Genomic DNA, 17372 nt, shown 5'->3' with positions numbered 1-17372 from the left:
CAGATACATATACAATTGTACCAGTATTTCTTTAAGAGTGTTCAGCATGAAAGAAGCTTCTTAAACACTATGATTTTGTAGCAATATGAAAATATTCAGTGGAGCTATGTCTGAAAAAGCAACACAATCATATGCATTTCTACTCAGAAGTCCCACTGAATTCAATGGGATGTGGGTATAGGATTGCATTTCCAAATGATTCTATAAACCCAGACAGTGGTGGTGGTGGTGAATAGCAGGTGCAATTTACTATTAATCAGTAGTGCCTATTGTCTAGCAATGTCTATTGTCTGCATGCTATATTAATTTAAAAACCAAAATTATAAGTACTAAGCATGTGAAATATGATTATAAATCCAACAAAATTGAAATCCCATCATACCCTGTGGCTTTGAAAAGCCAGTCACAATATAAACACATGTGTATAAGCCCATATAACCAAGCCATAATGGCTATAGTACTACAGCTACATTTCTATCACTGTAACAAATCTAAACTCAAGACTGCAATTTCACGTGAATCAAAAAGGATCCAATTATCATTTGCTTAATCAAGTAGTCTTATTTTAAAATTAACTGATTATTAAAAACCATGGCAATAACCTGCTCAATTTGTATTAAACTTCCTTCTTACCCTTCCATGTAGGCAAATCCTGTTACTAAGGTTGTTCCATAATTAGCTTTGAATTCCTGGAACCTGCTGCCATCTATCATACGACTCAGAATCTATAAAACATTGTCAAGAGAAATAAAAAATCAATAGTAGATACCTTGCTAAAAGAGAAAAGACATGCTTTCCTCTGTCTCAAATTATGGCTCAATATTCAAAGATAATGGGTGGTATCTGACTAAGGGCACAATCCAACTCACCTTTCCACCAGGCTGGGGTGAGTTGGATGCTGCAGATCCCCAGCTGCACCAGCAGCAGCCCTCTCCCACAGCTAAGTCGTGGTGCCACCATGAGCCTGCCAGCACCACCAGGGATCCACCAGGGTCAGCCAACTTGGCGGACAGAGGGCCAGCAGAAGCCCCGAAAAGAGCTGCGGGGGAGGGGGACTTCAGAGCCCTCCCCCGGGTCCTGCTCCACTCAGAAACTCCACCGGCCAAAAGGTTGGCAGAGTAAAAAAAATTGCAATGGGCCTCTATAGGGAGCACTTACTCCCCAGGAGGACAATTCACAGGAGCCGGGGCTTCCCGACAGAGCCAGCATTCACCTGAGCTGGTGGCTCCTGAGCAGGACAAGGATCCCATGGAGATTTCCGCCGGCTCCTCCTACACCAGCCCCCCTTCTGCCAGCTCCCCAGCATTTGGATTGCCTTTCCCATCATACTAAGTGTACACCCACTGAAACTAAGCCAACTGATGTCTATGAGTCTACTCCAAGTATGACTGAGTCAGATACCATCCTATGTTAGATCACAAAATGGTATAATGCAACATTAAAAATTGTTTTACTTATTTAGATACTAACTGTACATCCAAAGCTAAACATAAGAACACAAGAACATAAGAAGAGCCTGCTGGATCAGGCCAGTCGCCCATCTAGTCCAGCATCCTGTTCTCACAGTGGCCTACCAGGTGCCTGGGGGAAGCCCGCAAGCAGGACCCGAGTGCAAGAACACTCTCCCCTCCTGAGGCTTCCGGCAACTGGTTTTCAGAAGCATGCTGCCTCTGACTAGGGTGGCACAGCACAGCCATCATGGCTAGTAGCCATTGATAGCCCTGTCCTCCATGAATTTGTCTAATCTTCTTTTAAAGCCGTCCAAGCTGGTGGCCATTACTGCATCTTGTGGGAGCAAATTCCATAGTTTAATTATGCGCTGAGTAAAGAAGTACTTCCTTTTGTCTGTCCTGAATCTTCCAACATTCAGCTTCTTTGAATGTCCACGAGTTCTAGTATTATGAGAGAGGGAGAAGAACTTTTCTCTATCCACTTTCTCAATGCCATGCATAATTTTATACACTTCTATCATGTCTCCTCTGACCTGCCTTTTCTCTAAACTAAAAAGCCCCAAGTGCTGCAACCTTTCCTCGTAAGGGAGTCGCTCCATCCCCTTGATCATTCTGGTTGCCCTCTTCTGAACCTTTTCCAACTCTATAATATCCTTTTTGAGATGAGGCGACCAGAACTATACACAGTATTCCAAATGCGGCCACACCATAGATTTATACAACGGCATTATGATATCGGCTGTTTTATTTTCAATACCTTTCCTAATTATCGCTAGCATGGAATTTGCCTTTTTCACAGCTGCCGCACACTGGGTCGACATTTTCATCGTGCTATCCACTACAACCCCGAGGTCTCTCTCCTGGTCGGTCACCGCCAGTTCAGACCCCATGAGCGTATATGTGAAATTAAGATTTTTTGCTCCAATGTGCATAATTTTACACTTGCTTATATTGAATTGCATTTGCCATTTTTCTGCCCATTCACTCAGTTTGGAGAGGTCTAAAATTTGCTTTCAGCGTATTGCCATCTATGGTTGACAGATATAGGCTGGCCACAGTAATCCATGCCCTAGTAACTTTCTGGCTTGACTATTATAACAGCAGTAGGGCTACCCTTGAAGATGGTTCAGAAACTGCAGCTGGTGCAAAATGCTGCAGTATGAGAACTGACAAATGCAATACCCCAGGAGCATATAACCCTGCTACTGAAACTGCTGCACTGGATGCCTACATGTCACCAAGCCCAATTCAAGGTGTTGACTATGGCATATAAAGTCCTAAATAGTGTGGGATCCAAATACCTAAAAAAACCCTCTCCCAGTACTATCCTGCCAATGAACTGAGATCTGCCAGGGGGATCCTATTATCTGTTCCAACATCAAGGGCAATCATGTTCACTGGAACCCAGCGTAGGGCTTTCTCAGCAGTAGCACGCTGGCTCTGGAATGAGGTACCCCCTATGATCATCAGGCAGGCTGCTACGCTGAATGGATTTTGGCAACAGTGGAAGACCTTTTTATTTTGCCAGGCAGTAGCAGCAGATACAAATTATACTCTCATTAGAGATGATAAATATAGTGATGGAGATTGTTGATACTGTTTTTAGATGTTTGGGGGATTTATTTTGTAATCACCCATTTTATTTTATTATGTTATCTGATGTTTTAACCTACCCTGCATTCTTAGGGTGAAGGACGGTATATACATATTAATAATAAATATATACAGTATGTCTAAAGAAAAACAAAAAACTTTCTATGTCCTGTTGTCTGTGTCGCATTGTCAGCAGTTCAACCAATGAGCTAAAATAACTTTCCACGTGCATTGTTAGGACTCTAAATTCAGCACTTTTTAAAATATAGTGAATATATTTTTTGTGAATCCAAGCTAGCAGAACAATGAAGGAATTGATCTGAATTATTTCTAGAGAAATTGAGGATTTCATGTTCTTATTCATGTCATGACTAAGACAATCATAAGTGTGCAAAACTCACATATTTATTCATTTCATTTATTCCATTTCTATTCTTTAAATTAGCCAAGAGCTAGGCAAGTTACTTCTGGAAGTTCCTTCTCATCTAATTTGAGCTACATCCGGACACATATGCCACTAAGGAGAATTAGGAGGTAGCAGTACAGGTTGATAAAAACAAATTTATTTGTATGTGTTCTTTCTCTTTTCTATATATATGTAAAAATGAACAACTATGGACTATCTAAAGCAAAGATGGGGAACCTTTTAGCTGCTAGGTGTTGCTGAACTACAACTCCCATCAGCTCCACCAATCATAGCCAATGACCAAGGATGATAGGAGTGGTAGTTCAGCAATATCTGGAGGGCCTGAGGTATCCCACCCCTGATCTAAAGTGATGAGGAAAGGACCTAGACAGGGAAGAAAGAAAGAGGGCGATGGAGGGAGGGAAGTGACAGAGATAGGGGGGAAAGGGGATAAATCTTACTGTTAATAAAAACAAAATAAAACAAACTTAAATAGAAGTAAGTACTTAGACTAATAAGGCACTTTCATTCATGAAGGATATAGTGAATCCTTCTCACGTCTGAATTTAGGGGAAATAAAGGCTCAATTCAAATCAATGCCTTGACTATGCATACATAAGGGAGTACAGCATTTATTATTTATTAGATTGGCTGTATATCCTGCTCTTTCTCCCAGTAGGAGCCCAGGGCAGCAATCTGAAATATTCAAATTAATCCTTGAAGATTTTTTTCTAACTCATCACCACAACGATATCTAGAAGTACTTCCAAAAGGAAAAATGTAGAATTTCTTAAAATGATTTTTAATCAATAATAAACAAATAAATAAAAGGAAGCACCAATAGAGCTTCCAGAGGAGTAGCTGTGTTAGTTCCTGCAAAAAACAACAAAAAATCATGTAAGCACTTAAAAAACTAATAAATGCCACTTCATCAGATGCATAAAGTGTGACTGACAGTGCTGCCTAATGGGAATCACATTTCATGCATGTGATGAAGTGAACTCTCACAAAAGATTATGCCATAATAAAATTGTTAGTCCTGAAGAATCTTACAAGACTTTTTGTTTTCACCAATTTAACATTTACATAAATGGTCCAAGAAAACTAAGCTAAAACATTGTGGTTTAGTTACTGTTAACTACACAGTTAAGCTGTTTATTGTTTAATCCCACTGATGTCAATGGGATTGATATTATGCAGCCTAACTGCTCAGGATTGCTATCAGCATTTTTCTTACCAATTTTATATGCAGAGTGTTCCTATAATCTTGTGGTGCAAGCCCCAGAAGCTCATCAGCATTGTACAAGGGGTTGTCATATTCTATAGTTTCTTCTGTAGGAATTTCATAATTGAATGTTGAAATAATATTTCTAACACACTCATATGCTTCTTCTTCTGAAGATGCAAAATGGTCAACACAACCACTGATCCTAAGAAAAAGATTTCACAAATATTTGTCCACAAGTAAAGTTCAAGACAACATTATCAGCAAAGCATTAGTACTAACAGTAAAATGAAGAATTCCTTATATTTATATTGAGACTTTCCTGTGACTGGAAACAACAAACATTTGCCTCAGTCAAGATCATTTATTGCAGAAAATAGGTTACGAAAGACTTATGGCTTGAGAGACTGTACTATCATTTGCATTAACTGTACTGAAGAAGAAAAAATAGCACTCAATCATATTTTTCTTCCAAAGTTCTCATGTTTAGTGTAACATGCTCTGTACAGAAGCTCCACATAGTGCAGAATGCAGCTGCCAAGGCAGTGAGTGGTGCTTTGGGACCATATAACAATAGCAGAAATGTGAAGGCCCAGGGGGGAAAAATGGAAAAACTGGGGGGGGATGGGGGGATGGAAAAGTATGCTTTTTTTCCAGTTTTTTTCCAGACCTTCACATCTCTAAACACTGGTTCTGTACAAATTGCACTTGTTGTCCAATTCAAGGTAACAACAAAACTTATAAAGCTCTGAACAACTTGGGTCCTAAGTACTTGAAGGAGCACCTCTCCTATTATCAGCCAGTCTGTGCCTTTTGATTTGCTGAAGATCTTAGCAGATCCTCATGATTCCCCCACTAAGCAAAGTGCATGGGGCAGCAATACAAAGAGAGGCCCTCTCAGTTGTGGCACTCTGTCTGTGGAAGTCCCTCCCCCAGAGGTAGTTAGCTCTCTCCTTATTGAGATTTAATCAGGCTTACAGTGCAGATTGATGCTGTCTGGCTTTTTGTGATATGATTCTTGCCATTGTTCTTTTGTCTCAACAGTTTTAAAGGAATGATTTTTATTTGGTTTTTCATTTTATATTTTACTGTTTTTATTATATATTTTAATTTAATTGTACAGATGGGTAAAGTGCCTTGGGATAAGTTTTATGAAGGGTGGTTTAGAAATCATATCATATATATAAATTTCAAAAACTATATATTTGAAGCTATTGTTGCAACATTACCACCTGAGAATTTTTGAAATAACAGTTCATTTCTAAAAAGAGATATGCTAGAAATCAAGAGTCGTTTCACAGGACTTACACTGCAATTCTATACATGTGAACTCAGAAATAAGCCCCCTTAAGTTCAATGGGTAAGAATGTATAGAATGGACAAGAAAGGTATGGAGAATGTATATTCAACACAGATGTGTAAAAATAAGTGCTGGGTCTAAATCTAGAGTCACTTCCTTTTTAGTTAGCTTGCATGTTCAGAGAAACACAAATATATAATATGGAAGATTCATCTCCTAGGATGACACAGAACTCCTCAAAGATTCCCAGGCACCCTTCTAGAACTGAAATTTGACATGGATGCTAGTGTTTGTATTTCTAGATGTCTCTTGTTAATCTAAGTCTAGCAATCTGTATTGACTGGTATCCATGCTGCGCAACTGTACTCTACTCTTTCCACCAACAGACTCCCACATCCCCTGCAAAGTACCCTCCCCATCATTGGAAGGTCCTCCAAAGCAAGGTGAAAGGAGCTGCTGATGGAAAGAAATATGAGGCCTCCTATCTATCTATCTATCTATCTATCTATCTATCTATCTATCTATCTATCTATCTATCTATCTATCTATCTATCTATCTATCTATATCTGTGTGTGTGTGTGCGCACGCACACGCACGCACGCGCATAAGTACTTTCTGCTTGTACTTAGCTATGTAGGAACATAGCAAGCTGGCTTAAAAGGAGTCAGATCTTTGGTCCACCTAGCTCCTATCTGCACTGACTGCAGTGGGTTTCCAGCTTCAGACTGGGCTCTCTTCCAGTCCTACTTGGAGATGCCGGGGATTGAACCTGGGACCTTCTGCATGCCAAGCAGATGCTCACCTACTGAGTCATGGCTCGTGCGTGCACATGATTCTAGCATTTTCCTCCCAATTCAGAGATGGGGAACCTGTGGTCCTCCAGATGTTGTGGGACTCCAACTCCCATCAGCCCTAGTCAGCATGGTCAATGGTCAGGGAAAAGGGAGTTGTAGTCCACCAACAACATCTAGAGGGGCTACAGGTTCCGAACCCTGCTCCAATGGGAATGTACCTGCAACACAGACCGGTTCTGCCCTACATTTCAGAATGTACATCTTGGACCGGGAACAATAGTGTCTGAAAAAAAGCAAAAGGGGGGGAATGGGAATGGTAAAATATAAAAACCATATACCTTTAGCAGGCAAGAAAAAAATCATTAGTACTGTATGCTATTTTGTTTTGACCCTCCCCCAGTTTAATGTAAAATGCTAAGTATTTGTATAAGCAACTGAAAGCCTTTGTAACTGAACAGGATATAAATGTTGTGTGATGAGGGACAATTGTCAGTCTGAAAATAAATCTGGAGCCAAGTTCAGTGCAAATAAAGCATGGCTTCTTTGTTTCTGAATACAGCTCTGCAGGCCATTTTTCATAATGGACATTTTGATGTCTAGCACAACTATGACTGAAGGTATGATTCAATCAGTATTATACCTACTTAGCATGCAGGTTGGCTCCTCCTAGTTCCTCGGGATGAATGTCTTCTCCTGTGGCAGCTTTAACTAGAGGGGGCCCAGCAAGAAACATTGTGCCAATTTTATCTACAATGGCTGTTTCCTCTGCCATGGTAGGAACGTAAGCACCTCCTGCAGTACAAGAACCACACACGACTGCCACCTGGAGGACACACCAGCTCAGATTAGGTAGAGACCCACAGGCATTATGATGTGAACTGCACGTAGATCTTCCTATCAGCTGCAAAAAGGAATACTGTTTCTGCACTTGATCTACTGGCTATTTTTCACTAGTCTGTTGCAGAGAATGTGATGAAAGCACTGACAGATGTTTAAGACAAGAATGTAATGAGTAACTACAGGGCTATCTACCATAATGGTTTCTGAACACAGCAGCCTAGTGCAACAAATGCAAAATGCAAGATCCTGCATAACATTTCTGAAATACTATCAAGTGCTATGCTCAGCAGTACATTATTTTGGTTATTAACTGAATACTACTGGGAAATGCATTTTAAATTCACAGATCTCTTCCCAATATTGTACCTGAGGGATTCTCAATGCAGACATCACAGCCTCGTTGTAGAAAATTCGGCCTCCGTGGAATTGGTCGGGAAATAGCTCTGCCTGACAATACAGGAGCAGGAAAGAACAAGAGTGCGTTTCTGTAGGACAGTAGAAATCCAAAACCTAACTTCTTATCTATACTTTAGGCTAACCCCACTCAAAAAAATACATCCAACCATATTTCACAATAAGCCAAATCTTAGAAAGGCATTCTTAGAGAACAGCAGTCTTTTCGAACTATTTCACATGTTCTTTTTACATGTAATAAGGTCCCAGATTCAATCCCTGGCACCTCCAGACAGGGCTGGGAATGTCTCCTGCCTGAAAACCTGGAGAGCCGCTGCCACTCAGTGTGGAGAGTACAGCGCTAGACGAACCAATGTCTGATTCAGTATAAAGCAGCTTCCTGTGTTCTCATAACTAACTGATGTAGTCCTTGTGTTCTAGAGTGTTATTGGATGAAAGGGGGGAATTCTTCGGAGGATGGTAATTTAAGGTAAGATGGAGGGGAGTCTACTGGAGAGCAGAATGCAGAGTAAGGACCTTCCTCTTTCGACAAGTCTTTTAAGTCGAGTCCTTATCCCAGTCTGCGTCTGTGTTGGAATTGTTTTTTAATATGTTTTGAAAGCTTTTTTTTTTAAGTACCGTATATTCCGGCGTATAAGACGACTTTTTAACCCAGGAAAATCTTCTCAAAAGTCGGGGGTCGTCTTATACGCCGGGTGCTGAAAAAGAGCGGGAAAATTAAGTCAAAAAATGACGGAGAAGAAGGGGCAATGGCGGCCGTATGCTGTTGAACTGGGGAGAAACTGCCCAGCACAGGCTCGCAGGAGCAGCCGCGGGGCCGATAGCCGCACTAGCGGCTCTGAAAAAGAAAAACCCCAGGAAGGGACGGCCAGGAGAATACTGTGAAGTGTAAGGCAGCAGGGACAAGCAGCCGACGGCGCCGACTGCAGAGCTCTCCACGGCGGAATTTAAAGCAGCGGAGTGCGGCTAAGGAAAAAGAATCTCTCTAATGAGAGAGCCGCAGCCGCAGGCTCCCGTGGAGCGCGGCAATACCCGGGCAAGCTAAAAAGAGTTGGCGGGGAAAGGCAGGGAGCCGCAGCCGCAAGCTCCCGCCTGAGAGAGAACCGCAGCCACGGTCTCTCCAACGACGCCACAGAACGCGGCTCGAGGCAGCCCAGCCCAGAAAAGCCGCTACGGGAAAGTCACAGCCGCAAGCTCGCAAGGACTGTGACTCAGGGGGAAAAGCTCGGAAATGGCCAAAGCCGTAGAGACCCGCAGCCGCGGTCACTCTAGGGGCCGTCAGACAATCAACAGGGAAAATAAACTGCCCGGGTAAATGAAATAAGCTGAAATAAGCAGTGAAAAGCAAGACAGGGGAAGGGAAGGACTAGGGAGACACACAAGAAACACTACCTCCGCACCCTGTCAAACAAACACACAAACAAATACTTAGCTAAATGCTACGCTATAGGATCTCAATCTTGTTCGTACGAAGGCAAGAATGAACTGGAGAGTGGGAGGGGTCTGACGCCCCTAGTCTTGACTTCAAAGACATTCTTGCCTTCGCACGATAGGCTTTGTATACAACAACCAGCCAATCGCCGGTAAGGTACATCGCTTGCATGTCATAAGCAGGGGTAGTCTTATACGGCGAGTATATCCCAAACTGTATTTTAACTGGAAAAGTTGGGGGTTGTCTTATACGCCCAGTCATCTTATACGCCGGAATATACGGTATGTTTTTAACCTTTTTCTAAGATGTTTTGAAAGCTTTGTTTTTTAAAAAAAGTTTTTAAAGACGTTTTGTTTTAATGTTTTTTTAAAGTCTGTTTTTATGATGTTTTAAAGTGTTTTTAGTTATTTTGTTTGCTGCCCTGGGCTGCTGCTGGGAGGAAGGGCGAGATATATATCAAATAATAAATAAATAAATGAGCAGTTGTCATTTGCTGGTTAAAGCTGTTAGTGGGCATGGGAAAATGGTGGGTGGAATTCTTAGGTAAGGAATGAGACATCCTGCTTGGAAACTCTTTTGTGTAAAAAGAACAGTAAAAAAGAAGCTCATACTATAAATAATAATTACAAGCACCAACAAAATTAGCTTGATGTTTTCCATTCCCTCGTGAATAAACTGTTAATCCTGTTCCCCATGAAATCCACATTTTAAGGGGTTGAACCCCAGCCCCTAAGCAAAATATTTGTTGTGAGACGGCAATACTGTGCTGCACAAGATAGAAATGTACACATCTTGGGTCTGTGAAGAGGCCTTCTTTGCTCCTACAAGGTCAATAGTTTAAGATATAACCAGGGCAAAACTGAAAGAACAGAATAGTTCTTGCTCAGGTGTTTCAGTAAAGCCACATTCCTATCTTCATTGTTTTGTCACCTTTTTTCAGCTGCTGTTTTATCATTGCTTCAGTTGTTTGATGTTTTAATATACTTTATATTCTGATTGTAAACCACCTTGTGAGGGTTTTACCATAAAATGTAGCCTAAAATATTTTAAATGATAATAAATAAATGAATTGTTTCAGCCTATTTCTAAACTCAGAAAAATTAGTTCTTTTGACAATAGTTTTGCATAGCTGGGGGAAAGACTGTGTATGAACTAAAGCCAATATGATAAGGACTTAAACTGACACTCCTTATATTCTTCAACTACCACCACAGAGGTGTTCTAGTTTACCTACATATAGAACAGGTAAGAATGAGTCTAGGCAATGCTTTTCTACTCAACAGGATAAAGTGATTGAACTGTGTGACCAAAATTAATTAGAGGGAAGTACACTCTGATCTCTCTCATCCAGTCAGAGGAAGAAAGGCTGCTTGAAGGTTGCCCTTCCCCATTCCCAGGAGGAGCACCATGGAAAGCGGATGAACAACCTGTCTGAGCTATTGGCCAAAGAATGAGCAGCTTGCCAGAAAGAACTCTTCTCCAACAGCTACAGCCATTCCTGTATTAGTACAGGTATTGGCAACATCTGGAACTGATTACTGCAATATGCTCTTTGTGAAGCTTTCCGTAAAACTGGTCTGGAAGCTACAGCTAGTGCAGAATGCAGCAGCGAGGTTGCTAAAGGGATGTCCTTTCGACAATATGCAACACCATTGCTGCAAGAACTACACTGGATGCCGACGTACTACTGAGCCAAGTTTAAGGTCTCATTTTCAGCATTTAAAGTCCTTTGGACCAGATTGTCTTCAGGATTACCTTACTCTATGGGTCACTGCATTCCTTGGGAGAGACACTCTTAATAGTGCTGCACGCTCCCAAGAGTCACCTTATGTCCACAAAAAACAGGGCTTTTAGAGTTATGGCACCCACCATTTGGAATGTGCTCCCAGCAAATATCAGGCAGGTGCCTACAGTATTGGCGTTTAGGCACCTGCTTAAAACACATTTGTTTACCCAGGCTTTTAGTGATGGGCAATCCAGTTAAGGTCAGTTATTAATCTGATTCATTGAAGAACAGCTGCAGCACTGGGGGACTGGAGAAGACCTGCCCTGGGAGTGAGTATCTGAGCATCTGGTGCTTGCTTGTTTGCTCGCTCCTCTGGGCTGCTGTCTCTTGAGACAGCTGAAGTCCCTGATAAGTGCTGCAAGGACTGGGACCCCCTGCCTGACCCTGACTCCAGAGAGAGGCTGCAGTCAATCTTGCTGCCTCTTGCGTCAGCTCCTGGCTGGGTCAGCGGGCATAAAAGCCCGACTGCCCTTGGGTGGCAGGTCTGCTGCCGCTGGGGTCACCACCAAAGGGAATAGCCCCTTAGGGAGTTCCAAGGGAGAAGGCACTACCCCCTTCTATTTTTATTTTTTTTGTACCAATCTAGAGGAGACTGGTAGCAGGGAGGGTGTGTGGTGCATATGTAGTTCCTGCACACAGTGAGAGCCTGTGCGGTAAACTCAATGATAGGAGAGTCGCCAGCTGCCTTCAGAGTGAAAGTCTGTAACTGGCAGAAGGCTGGCCCTCCCTGGGTGTCAGAAAGGGGGAAGTAGATGTGCCCTGTGTGAAAGAGATTGAGTAGGTTTGACTATTCCCAATTCTCGCAGAGGCCTACCGGGATAATTGGCTCAGGCAGGTTTTGCTGGTGGGCTCTTGCTGGGTCCACATCAGGTGTTTAGGAGAACTCTTAGTAAGGAGGAACACAGGTGATGCCACCCCAATTTCAGTAATCATGGGTAGAGGGAGGTGTGGCCATGGGGAGGTGGTGAACTACCATAGAAGATGAAGGCAAGGCTATCTACACCTTGTTCCTCACTCCCACTCCTCTCATGGACGGGTTCCTCATTGCTCAACTGCTGTGCCCACTGGCCTGAGTGTGCTGTTGTTTAATGCCAGAACAGTACACAATAAGACCACACTCATCCATGATTTAATCATGGATTCCGCAGTGAGAAGGATCAGCAAAAAGAGAGACAAGGTCTTCAGAAGACAATTTGCTAAGCACTATTTATTCATTTATTCAAGAATTTCTATCCTGTCCTTATAATGGATATGCATTATTCATAGTGGCTTACAATAGTTAATACGGAGCACTTTCAGACTATTGCTATTTTCAGGTGGCCAATTCAGGTTGCACAATTAAAGTTGATTGGGAGATACTATGCAACAAACCTGCTTCCCCCAAAAGATCAGGCTTTCTGCAATAAGGAAAGTGATATTAGCAGTAGTGCTTAGCAGTAGTGCGTGTGAGAAGGACCTTGGAATTGTAGTGGATCGCAAGTTGAACATGACCCAGCAGTGTGATGCTGCGGCAAAAAAGGCAAACGTGGTTTTGGGATGCATAAACAGAGCTATAGTTTCCAGGTCGAGGGAAATAATAGTCCCACTATATTCTGCATTAGTCAGGCCTCATCTGGAATACTGCGTTCAGTTCTGGGTGCCTCACTTTAAGAAAGATATAGACAAGTTAGAACGGGTTCAGAAGAGGGCGACAAGGATGATAGCCAGTATAGAGAACAAGTCTTATGAGGAAAGGTTGAAGGAACTTGGCATGTTCAGTCTGGTGAAGAAAAGGCTGAGGGGCGACATGATTACACTCTTTAAGTACCTGAAGGGCTGTCACATAGAGCCGGGTACAGATTTGTTCACTGCTGCCCCAGAGGGTAGGACTAGGTCTAATGGTTTTAAGTTGGAGTGTAGATTCAGATTGGAAATTAGAAGGAACTTCTTGACAGTAAGGGCAGTTCGGCAATGGAACCGACTGCCTAGGGAGGTGGTGGGATCCCCTTCACTGGATGTCTTCAAGCAGAGGCTGGACAGCTATCTGCGGGAGATGCTCTAGCTGTGGATTTCCTGCTGTGAGCAGGGGGTTGGACTCGATGGCCTACAAGGCCCCTTCCAACTCTATGATTTTATGATTAAAAATGCACTGGAAAATGTGGGATAACGCTTGATGCAACACCGTCTAACCTCCCAACAAACAAATCAATCTACGCCTTGTTCCTCGCTCCCATTTCTCCCATGGGCAGGTTCCTCATTGCTCATCAGCCCACGGGCCTGTTGTTTAACACCAGATTGGTACACAATATGACCACACTCATCCATAATTTGATCATGAATGAGGGTGCCGATTTGGTGTGCATCACTGAGACCTGAGTGGGTGAGCTGGGAGGAGTTGATCTGACCCAGCTTTGCCCACCTGAATACTTGGTGCAACACCAGCAAAGGCTGCAGGGACGGGGGGGAAAGTGTTGCTGAGATCAACAGAACTTCGATCTCTGTCACAAGGAAACCACTCAGTCTTGGAGCTGGCTGTGAGGGCCTGCACTTGGTGTTGGGCTAAGGAGACAGGAAACTAGGGTTGCTGCTGGTGTACCATCCACCCTGCTGCCCAGCAGCTTCTCTGACTGAGCTGGTGGAGGCCATCGCGGCTGTGGTATTGGAGGAGCCCAAAATGATAGTGCTGGGTGATTTCAGTGTCCATGCTGAGGCTGCCTCTAGTATTCTGGCTCAGGACTTCATAGCCTCCATGACAACCATGTGGCTGTCTCAAGTTGTCACTGGCCCAACGCATAGGGCAGGGCACACCCTCGACTTGGTTTTTGCTCCAGATGGAGGAAAGGGTGGTCTGGAGATGGGGGGGTGGATGTCACCCCATTGTCATGGGTCAGACCACTTCCTGGTGACGTTTAGACTGATGGCTCCAATCCTCCCCTGCAGAAGTGATGGGCAGATTAAGATGGTCCACCTGCAGAGACTAATGGAATCCACTGGAGTCCTGAATGCCCTGGGGGAGTTCTGAGTAGATAGAACAAGTGACCCTGTTGAAGCCATTGTCATGCTTTGGAACAGCGATGCACGTTGGGCTCTTGACACAGTTGCCCCCAAGCGCCCTTTCTGGCATTGTGGAACCCGGTTTGCACCCTGGTACACCAGTGAACTAAGGGCAATGAAACAGGCTGGACAATGGCTAGAAAGCAAGTGGCAAAAGACGTGCTGTGAGGCTGATTGGGCACAAGTAAAACATCATAACCATGCCTACTGTGCGGCGGTGAAGAAGGCCTATTTCTTTGCCACCGTCACATCCTTAAGTAGCAGTCCTGTGGAGCTTTTCCGTATTGTCAGGGGTCTGCTGACATCAATTCCAGGAAACAGAGCTTTAGGCCCTTCAGAGGACCACTGTGAATTGTTTGCAAGGTACTTTGAGGGTAAAGTTGCTCGCCTCTGTAGCAATCTTGATCCCTCATCCACATCTACTCTAGTCCCCAGTGAGGGGTCCAGTGCAACGTCTGCTGCAACTTCTTGGGATCAGTTTCAGTTGATGCAGCCTGATGACATGGACAAGGTGCTTGCAACGATGCGGCCAGCAATGTATCCTCTCATCCCTTGCCCTTCTTGGCTTATTAAAGCTTGCCAAGGGGGTTTAATTGAGTGGATCCAAGGTGTGGTCAATGCATTGTTGCGGGAGGGGTTCCAACCATCCTGAAAGAGGCAGTGATCCAATCGCTCCTGAAAAAGCCCACCCTGGACCCATTGGTTTGCTACAACTACTGCCCCATCGCAAATACTCCCTTCTTAGGGAAGGTGATTGAGAGGGTTGTGGCGCAGCAACTGCATCTTGGATGAAACAGATTAACTTGCCCCATCCCAGTCTGGGTTCAGGCCTGGTTATGGGACTGAATCGGCCTTGGTCGCCATGATGGATGACCTTTATCGAGAGAAGGACAAGGGGAGTGCAACCCTGTTATTTTTACTTGATCTCTTGGTGGCTTTTGATACCATTGACCATGGTATCCTTCTGGAGCAACTTGGTGAGATGGGTATTGGAGGCACTGTTTCACAGTGGTTCCGATCATGTCTCCAGGGTTGTTTTCAGAGAAGAGCATTGGGTGATTGTCTTTCGACCTCCTGACAGTTCTGCTGTGGGGTGCCGCAGGGTACCATCTTGTCCCCCATGCTGTTTAACATCTATATGAAGCCCTTGGGGGCGGTCATCAGGAGATTTGGGATCAGGTGTCAGCAGTACGCCAACAATACCCAGCTCTATTTCTCTGTAACATCTGAATCGGGAGAGGCTGTGCAAGCCCTGGACCAGTTCCTGGATTCGGTGGTGGGCTGGATGAGGGCCAATAAACTGACTCTGAACCGTAGCAACATGGAGACGGTGTGGGTTGGTGGTTCCCGAATTTGGATAATTGGTCAGTTGCCTGCTTTGGATGGGGTCATACTCCCTCTGAAAGAGAATGTCTGTAGTCTGGGGGTGCTCCTGGATCCATCTTTGTCACTAGAGGCTCAGGTGACCTCAGTGGCTAGGAGTGCTTTTTTCCAGCTTCAGCTAGTAAGACAGCTGCAGCCGTTTCTGGACCAGGATAGTCTGACCACTGTTGTCCATGCACTGGTAACCTCCAGGCTGGATTACTGTAATGCACTCATTCTGAGGCTACCCTTGAGGTTGGTCTGGAAGCTGCAGCAGTGCAAAATGTGGCAGCGAGACTGTTCACTGGGGCAGGGTATCGCCAACATATCACCCCGCTCCTGAAAGAATTGCACTGGCTACCAATTAGCTACCAGGCTAAGTTCAAGTTTCTAGTTTTGAATTACAAAGCCCTATACAGCTTGGGACCAGGATACCTGGAAGACCGTCTTATCCCTTATATGCCCAGTCAATCACTGTGCTCTGCAGGTGAGGGCCTCCTGCAGATACCATCTTATCAGGAGGTCCGTTCCACACAACATAGGAACCGGACCTTTAGTGTAGTGGCACCTACCATTTGGAATTGCCTCCCCTTAAATATTAGACAGGCAACATCTCTGTTATCTTTCCAGCACCTACTGATGACCTTCCTCTTTCAGCAAGCCTTTTAAGTAGAGACCTTATCCCAGTCTGCGTCTGCATTGGAATTGCAACTTAATAGGTTTATAAGCCTTCTTTTTAAAAAAATATACATTTTTAAAGCTTTTAAAAAATGTTTTTAAATATGTTTTGTTTTAATGTTTTTAATGGTGGTTTTGTTTTAATATATATTAAAGTCAGTTTTTATGATGTGTTAAAGTGTTTTTAGTGCTTTTGTTTGCCGCCCTGGGCTCCTACTGGATAATAATAATAATAATAATAATTTACTTGTTTTTATCAATGTAATCTTACTCATGATTTTTTTGTTGTTCACCGCCTTGGTATTTTTTAATGTTTGGCAGTATACAAATATTTACAAATAATAATAATAAAATAACTTCCAGTTGCCATGGAGCTGTAAATGCAAGGGGAGGAACATTCTGTTCCTCAGGTTAGGGGAAAGAGGCCAATGATGGTGGGTAGTTTTTGTACTGTGTTCATGTATTGGAAGCCTCCTTGGAGATTATTTGATTGAAAGACAATGTACAAATCTTCACAATGAAATGAAATACTATGAAGATATTAACAGCTGACTGTTGTCACAGTAGTAATACCTCCTGCATATTTCCACCCCTTGGCTCTGTATATTGAGTTTTAGCACTTAAGCAGTTAGAATGTTCATGACACCTGAAGCAGCTCAGTTAGTGGCTAGGTAGGGTGTTCACTTCAGTAAAGAAAAGTATTCAACAGCTAATTAAATTTCAAAGATTGAAATTTTGTGATTTTTAAAATATTTATATTTTCTAGTACACAAAACTTTTAGGACACAGGCTTGAAAGCTAACTATAAAACAAGTCAAGGGGAATCATTTTAAGCAGATGACATCAACTGATTTTATACAACATGTCTTTTACCTGAAGTGGCAAGAATGCTCCCCCACTGTCCACAAGGTAAACAGACGGAAGTCTATTTTTTATTGCTATTTCTTGAGCTCTCAGTTGTTTCTTCACTGAAATAGGATAAATGGTCCCACCTTTCACTGTTGCATCATTTGCCATGAAGACACACCAGACTCCACAGATTTTTCCAATGCCTGCA

General features: G+C 43.3%; 1 protein-coding gene across 3 annotated transcripts in view; it reads right to left on the bottom strand.

Moving 5' to 3' along the window:
• The window catches only part of LOC133387806 (probable methylcrotonoyl-CoA carboxylase beta chain, mitochondrial), a 39297-nt gene that overhangs the window by 11430 nt on the left and 10495 nt on the right, over positions 1–17372 (bottom strand). For 2 of the 3 annotated variants that reach the window (XM_061633394.1, XM_061633395.1), the window contains exons 4-8: positions 17189–17367; positions 7977–8057; positions 7415–7593; positions 4688–4880; positions 634–725 (exon numbers count right to left, since the gene is read on the bottom strand). In XM_061633394.1, coding sequence (XP_061489378.1) covers positions 634–725; positions 4688–4880; positions 7415–7593; positions 7977–8057; positions 17189–17367 — 724 coding nt within the window. The remainder of the gene's footprint in view (positions 1–633; positions 726–4687; positions 4881–7414; positions 7594–7976; positions 8058–17188; positions 17368–17372) is intronic. The other variant, XM_061633396.1, reaches the window with a different exon arrangement.

The sequence above is a fragment of the Rhineura floridana genome, chromosome 6 (assembly GCF_030035675.1).
Source record: "Rhineura floridana isolate rRhiFlo1 chromosome 6, rRhiFlo1.hap2, whole genome shotgun sequence".
In the NCBI taxonomy this organism is placed as follows: Eukaryota; Metazoa; Chordata; class Lepidosauria; order Squamata; family Rhineuridae; genus Rhineura; species Rhineura floridana.
The sequence above is the reverse complement of the archived record's forward strand: the minus strand, read 5'-3'. Positions and strand labels throughout refer to the sequence as shown.